At 42.4% G+C, this 9,523-nt stretch overlaps 1 protein-coding gene across 1 annotated transcript in view; it reads left to right on the plus strand.

Moving 5' to 3' along the window:
- The first annotated feature begins 214 nt into the window (after positions 1-214).
- LOC131993429 (pro-neuregulin-3, membrane-bound isoform) overlaps positions 215-9,523 on the plus strand; it is a 495,301-nt gene continuing 485,992 nt past the window's right edge. Inside the window, exon 1 of the mRNA XM_059359337.1 lies at positions 215-2,692. Coding sequence (XP_059215320.1) covers positions 1,969-2,692 — 724 coding nt within the window. The 5' untranslated portion in view covers positions 215-1,968. The remainder of the gene's footprint in view (positions 2,693-9,523) is intronic.

The following is a 9,523-nucleotide window of genomic DNA, read 5'->3' on the forward strand; positions in this document are numbered from 1 at the left end:
TACACACACCTCCACTCCTCTTTTCCCTTTTTTTTTAGTTTTCTGTATGCATTCTGCATCTTTACTCACTCCCCTCCCTGCTAACGGAGGTGGGCAAGCTTCCCAGTGCTGGTGCATCTAGCAGGTGCAGCCTCTTTCTCTCCCCCTCCCTCCCTGTCTCTCTCTCGCTCTCTCTCTCTCTCTCCCTCTGTCGCTCTCTCTCTTTCCCCTCGCTCTACCAGTGTGCACACTCCACTCTGTCTGTGCCTGCATTTTTTTCCCCCCATCTCATTCGTTCTCTGTCTCTCAACGGCGGCAGCTCAGGGAGGCAGCTGTATGTGCGTCTGCATAACAATTGCCACAGGTAAAGACAGCTGCATCGTCGGATGTTGCCAACCCCACAGGGGGTTAGGGAGCCTTTGCTACTGCGGTTGCAAGTTCTCATCCCAGCGCAGAGCGCACATTTCTAATCATCTCCAAGAAAGCATCCTGGAGGGAAGGACAAGCAGAGGATCCCAGCAACCAGACCAACAAATCACAAGCTGACTCGAAAGAGCACTGGCTTTCGGGGACTGAGAGAAAGAACACCATTCAGAGAGAGAGAGAGAAGAGAGAATCAGTGGGATATTTTTAAACATTGTAGCCTTCTTTTTGTGCTTTTGCTCTCATCTCTTGCTTTCTGCTCTTTCTGTTTCAATTATTCTCATCCACTCCTTGCCTCCCGTCCTCTTGCTCTCTCTTTTTACCTCTCTGTGGCGGAATGTTCCCTGCAAATAGATGAGAAGAGGCTTTGTGAGCGCTTGCTGCAGTATTAACGGGCAGTATACTGAGACAGCACGGCGCTAAGCGGACAGCTTGGGGAAATCTGATCCACAGCCGGCTGGAGAAGGAGCAGGATCACGCGTCGCAGTTGCAGATTTATCCGCCCTGTGATACCACTGCGCGACAACACCCCTCATTCTTTTTTCCCCCCTCCCTCTCCCTCTCTCTGTCCTTATCTGAAGTGTTGCTTTTTGACTGGATCAGGGATATTAATTGGATTCTATTGCTTTATTTTCAGCCTCACTGGAATTTAGAGCACGCATAAAGGAAGCAAAGTCGGTTTGGATCAAAAGAGTGAAAAATTAAAAAAAAAAACCTTCAAGAAATAAAAAAAGAGAGGCTGATTGAAAAGCAACGAGTGAGACGAAGATAGCGGATAATCCAAGGAGGGCGTTCGACAGACGATAAACGATAGATCTCGCTCTCTTTCAGTTATGAAAGACACAGATTTTGGGAGCTGAGGGACGCTGACTCGGCTAAAGCTGTTGGAACTGCATTGGAAAACGTCTTTTTCATTTTTTTGGTCCTGCACAGGGTGGGGAGGCAACCAGACCCACCCTGCAAGTTTCACTCCCCTGATTAGATAACACTGTCCCATACTGGATTGTGCTTGGAGGGGACATATATGCATGTTAAGTAGAAAGAGCTGTGGATTTTTGCTGCAGTGACATCTGAACACTGATGCCATAGATTCCTCACATGCACAGATGTAAAGCTGTTCCTTCCCACCCACCTCTCCTTCCTGTCCGTCTCTTTCCCTGTTAGAGGCATCACTTCTTCCTCCTCTCCTCTGGCTTACCCTGCTGTGAACATTCTTGAAGTTCACCGTTACTTCAGTTGGACATCGGGAGTTGGGCAGGACTAAACACGGACTAATCGGACGATTATCCGTCTACGCCAGCTCTCCCATTTCTTACTGGGTGTCTCTGAGTGTGAGTGTGTGTGCTTGTGTGTTTGTGATTGCTTGTCTGCATGTTTCTTCCGCACCCATCCCCTTCTCTCTATCCTTGGATTACATATTTGTGTACGTGTTTTTGAACATTCAATCCCCGTGAGGTCCTTATATATCCATTTGTTCACGTTTCCCTTTGTGCATCCTCGTTGTCTAGCATTGTTGGGAACCTTTCTGCCATGTGCTACCGATGCTTATCGCAGGGTTAACCCTCAATGAGCCATAAAGGACGGCAGGGAAGGATGAGCGAGTGTTCCGGGGCAGCTGTTTCCGGGGCGGTGATCCTGGAGGAACCTGAGGCCTCAGGGGCTTCAGGGGGCCGTGCCGAGGGCCAGGCCCAGGATCAGGGTCCCCTTCGCTGTGCAGTTTGGCCCCGCCAGCAGACATGGCTGTGTGTGGTCCCTTTACTTATCGGTTTCATTGGCCTTGGATTGAGCCTGATGCTACTGAAGTGGATTGTGGTTGGCACAGTGCGGGATTACGTGCCAACAGACCTGGTGGATGCTAACCGGATAGGCCAGGATCCTATCTTTCTCTCCAAGCCAAGTGGGATTCCCAAAAGTCCCGATACTACCACCACCACAACTACTCCTACAGTGGAAGGTGGGAACCCCACACCTAGAACTGTAACTATTGGGAAAGGTAGAACTCGATCCACTGCTACCACCACCACTATTAACCCCAGAGGGGGCGGAGCCTCGGGTAGCCAAGTTACCCCTCGGAATCCTGTAAATCGTAATGGACGTGGACCTTCGGGTTTTACTACAACTACGGCAGGACCACGGACGACCTTCATTATTGGAGCAGCAACATCTAGCCCTTCGCCGTCCAATCCAACTGTACTCCATGACTCTACGCAGATGTGGACCCTGGAGCATACTACTACTGAGACGGTCTCCACCACGCTCACCACACGTACACACGGCCACCGCAAAACACGTAAGTCACTTGCATCAGTGCAGGCTCACCTCTTGTTCTTCTACAATCAGAACGCGATTTTTGCTTTGCTTTTGCTACATAAGTGGAACAGGACGACATAATTGGTCCCAGAAAATTGCTAAAGAGTGATCAATAGCATTGACAGGTACAGTAAGGCTATCTGAACTATTGCAGGATTCAATAATCAATCCTTCTGTTGTGGTTAAACGGCTTCCTTGGTGCATCCTGTGACAAAGGCATAGTAAGCAGTGCTGTGATGTGCTCTTCAGCAACACAGAAGGAGTTAAAATGGGAGTAGACTACAACTGTGCAACTACAAGTGTTTGTAAGGTACTTGGTGATGTATGCTTTAAACTAATGTTAGCATTGCGTACTGTAGACAAGGATTGGTACAAAAGGTACAGATGTTTACAGATGCAGTGTGCAGTATGATTAGTGGTGGTGTTTCTGGAATTGGGAAGACTACAACAATGAGTGTAAATGCAATTGTATGGACACAAAGTGGTTTTGTTTACTTCCTACAAACTCCAAGTTTCAAATTTGGGAGTATTGATGAGTTGTTTGGTTCCTGTACACCTCCTGATAATGTTGTTGCCCTAACAAGCTAACGGTGGCTGTGAAAAGCTGATTATTCGTTGCCTCTGGAATGACTTGAAAAGAAACGTGTTCTAATTTATCTGTTAATGGGTGCTGACTCTTCTACTTCTGTTCAGCGTGTCTGTCCTTGACTCAAGTCACGCTATGCACACATGCTATTGATTGGTGCTACGGGGATTTTCTTGCAGTAATCAATGGCACACGTACATACACATCCCACACATCACACACACACAAACACACACTGTATACACACATCTTCCTCCATTATAAATCTCCGTGCTATCAAAATGGTGTCACATTGTGATCCGGACTTCCCTCTGCTTGTGATGTCCGTGTCTCTGATCCTGGCGTGGGCCCAAACGCTCACAGTGTTTCAGAGTGACAGGAGTGGGTTATATTTTTAACAACGTGACCTAGTGCTCTTTTCCATTTCTGCAATGTGGAAAAAAGTATAAGTATACACAAGTATACACCAGCATTACATGAAAGCAGGTGACAATGCCAACACTAAACTGTTAATCTCTTCTTGTAGCATCACAAATACAGACACATTGCAATGATATCATAGCACTTAATGTCAAGGTCTGGGCCAATTAGATATGATATATGCACCTGTTGTATGTTCTGAATTCACTTACACTGACCTAAATGACTCTAATGGCATTTAAGCTTGAGCATTCTTGCTTTTCTCTCATTATATAGTCTGTTGTAATGTGTGATATACACGATGGCTGCCGTTTATTTAATTATTTATAATTACATGATGGCAGCCATGTATTAAATCATTAATAAACTGAATCATCCCGTTCCACCTGCTGTGGCTTGCCTGCTTGACTGCAAAGGTGTGGCTGCTTTTTTTTGTGTCCGTGATAATGAAAAAAACGTCCAGAGATTACACCAGAGACCAGCGAATATTCCCCCTAATAATTAGAAACATAGGGGGAAAACTGTGTATCATTTCATTACCGGGAGGAAAAATGAGGGCCATTCATCACCATCCTTCCATTTATTAATTAACCATTAAAAAAAAAAAGAGCGTCATTTCTCCAGCAAATGCTTGTGGAAACCATTAAGCCTCGTTGATAGATATCCAAGGGAAAATGTCACTCCTGCTCCAGCTCGCCTGAGAAAGTTCTGCCACGACAGAATAGCCGACTCGTTCGATAATCCTAAACACCCTTCACCCTCCCAGCCCCTTTATTCCACCACCCACATGCTGCTTTGATTTGAAAAGGCCATCATTTTCACATTAACTATCCATTATGTGTGAATGTGTTATGCGGTATTACCGAATTGCCTGTGTTGGCCGGTACTCAGAAACAGAGAAAATTCTATTAATTTAAGTATAGTCGACCATCTGTGTGCTCTTATTGATGCTCTCCCTGTCTTTGTGGATCACAAAATAGAGACAGATTTTATCTGACACTGGGCTGTGGTGTCTGCTTCGGCCTTTAGAGATGAAAAGTGGAATGAGCCGCCTGTTCCATAGGTATGGATTGCTATTGTAAATTGTTAATATTTCCTAAAACACTTTCAAATCTTTGTCAAACTCTGTGTAGCCATCCAAGGGCTGAAAGTGCTCGTCAGCTCTTATTTTCTATTCAAAAGATAACTGGAACTTTTACCTCCAAGAACCCCTGGTGTAGTGAAGTTTGGTGGTATTTTAGTGACATTCCAGCTTGTCTAACTGTCAAAAAGTCAACATCTGACAAGTACAAGACGATATAATAGTTGAGATGTCTTGCTACAAGCAAATGTCACTTCGAAAACATGATTGACATTTCTAAATCTGTTGGAATTTACAAAATCTTGAGATATATCCCCATACTATGAGCTGCAACATGAAGCAGAGCTCTGATAGCATTATAGGAAGCCAAGTGACCTCTGTACCGCAGGGCAACATGTCAGGTGATGCCTCAGCGATAATGTCGGATGGATCAAGCGGACTTGAAACCAGATCTGTGCCATTATTCATCACCCCTTTTAAGATTACAAGTCATGATCGGTAATGCAGTAATGCTTCACCTAAACTGGAATAGAAACTGAAGGAGGGGCTTGAAAATAGAAAGTGCTTTTAAAGAAGTTATGACTTGAATTACTTCTTTGTAAAATTGCTGCATAGGATTTATGACACACCAGAGAAGATGCATCATATGGCCATTTTGAGTAGAAATCCTAAATTAAAGCAGTTATTATTAATAGGCCATAAGCATGCAAATGAATGATAAAAAATGTTACATAGTGAAAGTTTTTTTTCAACGATGAGAAGGCAGTTGGACTGTCTTTGTCTCAGGATATGACCCCAGTCATAAAGGAGAGAGAATTAAAGCAACTGAATATTGTCAGTTATAATTATATTATTTTCATATCCGTGCTTCAGAAGATATTCTGGTGCAGTGTGAGGTCTTTGTCTCCATGCTGAGCCACTCAGTGGGATTAGGTTTCAGTCAGACAGTGGCCCTGAAACCTAAATCCAGATTAACAGGCCATCACCATGACGGTGGATGCAACAGAATTACATTAGCCCACCTATCAGTCACACACACTCTACATGGGCTTACAAGCAGCCTGACTGCTGAAGGATGGCTGTGATGGATGGTCGGTGGCGGGATGTTTTTCATTAAATGATGCTAAGGTGGCATGTGTAAGAGAATGTTTTCTTGTGGCTTTGTTTCAGGATCCCTCAAACACATAAAAGAGTCCTGAGGAAAAGGCTTTACGCATATATTAACAACATAATCAAGGACAATATCCTATTGCTGCTTTTTGTGACAACAGTACTGAATCTTGTTGGCATGCTGAGTCACGCAATTTCATCAAACTTCCCTATGAATAACGTGTCAATATGCTTTAAAAATACCGAGGAAGAGATGTATCGGTGAAGCAAACTGACTACTGAAGTTTTAAATTGCATTAGTCTTTGGGCAAAAATGTGCACTTTTCTTCAGCCAAAACTCTTTATGAGGACATTATTCTTTATGATCAGTGTATTGCTTAAAATCTACAGAGAGCCAGGAGGATTTGGGGCTGATATCAGCAAAATGCTCTGAGCTAACAGACATGGGGAATTTAGAATACAAAAGTATTGGGTGCAGCAATTGGTGCATGCTAATACACATTTTGAGCCCATATTTATTATCAAACTAGGTCTTCTTTTTACCTAGTTTGATGATATATGGCATTTTATATGGCATTATTGTTGACATGTTTAAGACCTTAGGACAAGGTAATTGGAAGGAAGAAAACACAAATACAAGCTATGTTATGCAAGCATCTGTTGCCATGATCCCCCAATCTGACAACTGGAAAAGCATATTTGCTGTTTAATAAGATTCTGACATTGGAAATTTTGTGCTTGTTTAACCCAACTACAGTTGACATATCCCAATGCAACAATTCATATGATATCTTACAAAAATGTATGCACAACAGTTTGATATCATAAAAAATGTGAATGGTCCCTTGGGCACTATTTTAAACAGCTTTATGTTGTGAAATTGACCTATTTGGGTACTTTTAGGTGTAACTTCTTGTAGGTATTACCATGGAGGGTGAATGCAAACAGCCTGCTATGGTAGATGTATTTCCACCAATAGCATGGATATGAATTATTATTGGTGAAATGATCATTAAACCTTTGTTCTCCACAAGTTGCTTCCATGTGTGTTTGATTGGAAATGTGTCTTGAAAGCATATTTGGCTAGTTCTACCACACAGAAAATACCCTGCAAATTAACCAAAAATTAACTCGGCTTTCGTCACTGCTGGTCAACACTGAGGGCATCAGTGTACATGGTTGTGATGCACTAATCATCTCATAGGGAGAGATTTTAGGTTTTAAACCAGATTTTAGCTTTTAAACCAGATTTTAGCTTTTAAACGAGATTGCAGAGTTCACAATCTTTGCACTTGGATTAGTTCTCTGTGAGCTGCTTAGTAGAAGTTCCCTATGGGTTTTTTTCTGTGTGTGTGTGTGCGTGTGTGTGTGTGTGTGTGTGTGCACATTTCCCTGCACATACTTACACACTGTAGCGTCCACAGCAGCACATTTGGAGGTGTGTCCATATGTAACCAATGTGTGTGACCCAGCTGTGACCTCTTGTGTGAGTGAGAGCTGAAATCAGTTCATCCTTGAAGTCTGATTGCTTCCTTGCAGCTAAAAGAGCTTTTTAGGACAAAATTGCAGCTTTGGGGGAGGAAGCAATATGTGGAAGAAATATTGACTGAAATATACCATATCTAAATCGTGGCCCTCGATATCCATAGGGTGAATGCATGTGTCATATCTGATAAATCTGGGATTGCATCTCTATAAAGTGACTGCTAAAGGGCCACTGAACCTATGCATATATAATCTCATGATTATTTAATTCACATTGAAATACAATGTGACTTTCCATCTTTTAAGACATTTAGCTTCTCAAGCTTAATGTAAAAAGGGTTCTGCTACTGGGGTTAGATAACTGTTTGTTACAACAGGCAGAGCAAGAGACAAAGATTAAGAGGTGATTGGTCTTAAAAAAAGTTGAAAAAAGTCAGAACCATCTGATTGAATTTGAAGTCTATGATTTTTTACTAAATAACTTAAAATCAAATCTGATCAAATCAAAATGGCTTTATTTATCCCCGAGGGTAAATTCAGTTAGTCTGGTAGAATCTCTGTTAGAATGAGACAGCCTGATGGCTGTAGGAGAGAAGGATCTTTTGTATCTCTCCGTCCTGCAACAAAGAGAGAGGAGCCGTCCACTGCTGTTTTTTTGCTCCATAAAGGTTTTGTGTAGCAGATGATCTGGGTATTTCAGGATGACCTGGAACATGTTGACAGGTCATCTCTCCACCACCTCCTCCAGTGTGTCCAACCTGGCTCCAACCACAGAACCAGCTCTTTAGACCAGTCTGTCCAACCGTCTTCATCTCTGTGTGTGATGCTGCCTCCCCAGCAGACTGCAGCATAAAACAACACACTACCACCACAGACTGATAAAACATCTGCAGCATCTCACACTGTAAAAATATTTGTAGAAATTACAGTAAAACACTGTCAAATTGCATGAGAAATAGGGCATAAAATAAAAAATTGCACATCACCATAATAGATACTTTTAATAACCGTAAATCAAGGAATAGTACAAAACTTTTGAAAACACACAGTTTTACTGTAAAAATATTTTTTTTAAATCACGTAAAATTAAAGGAGAAATAACATATTGTCACAAGGACACAATTACCCTAAAATAAAGCGAATACTCAGTCTAAATTACAGTTTTTGCTGATATTCACATATAAATTTCCAGTAGAAAACCCTCTCACTGTATTTTTTACGGTGAAGTTCTGGCAACCACAGCTGCCGGTGTTTTACCGTAAATTTAACAGATTTTTTTTCACAGTGTACAGATGTCCAGAGATCTGAGCTTCAAGAAGAAAAAGAGGCGGCTCTGCCCCTTTTTGTAGAGAGCGTGTTTAGGGACCAGTCCAACTTATTATCCAGGTAAACACCTAGATACTTATAACTTGGCACCACCTCCATGTCCACCCCAAAGGTATTCACTGGCTGAAGAGGGGGCTTGAACCTGTAGAAATCTCTGATCATTTCCTTCGTCTTTGAGGTGTTCAGTAGGAAGATGCAGGGTTCTTGAATGAATTGTAAACGAAACACATAACTATCTGAAGAGTCTTTTAATCAAAATGTCCTGGGACCCATTTCCATTCATCTAAATGATAAATGCCCATGCTTTCCTCATGTTCCACTTCATTTGAGCGCCAAGATAACTTATAACCAATCGCATGAGTTGTCCCTGAAAGATCAAGACATTTTTTATTTACAACACACTTGAGTGACTTTATCTCTTACGCAGTTGTGGACGCTACCGTGCCTGACCACTAACGGGAGTACATCAAAAAGCTGTCATGCTGTCCCGATTAGACTTTTAATTTGGCGAAGATGCTGTGAGAATAAAGCTTCACGTCACTTTGATTCATTCTGATGAAATGTCTTGCAGCGGGAAGAGTGATGAAATATTAATGACGCGAAAGAGAAACATGTTCAATATGTAGCGGAAAGTGTAAATAATTGAAGATGGCCCTTTGACGAATTATCCCACGCTGAGCTTTTTACCCGCACATGCATACTTCTAGAGTGAATGAAGGTGTTCTGGCTGTCTTCCTTCTCCACTCTGTCTAAGATTGTTTTCAGTAGTGGAAAAGAAAGTCCAAAGGTGTTTTTTTTTAATT

Source organism: Centropristis striata, chromosome 20, assembly GCF_030273125.1.
Source record: "Centropristis striata isolate RG_2023a ecotype Rhode Island chromosome 20, C.striata_1.0, whole genome shotgun sequence".
NCBI lineage: Eukaryota > Metazoa > Chordata > Actinopteri > Perciformes > Serranidae > Centropristis > Centropristis striata.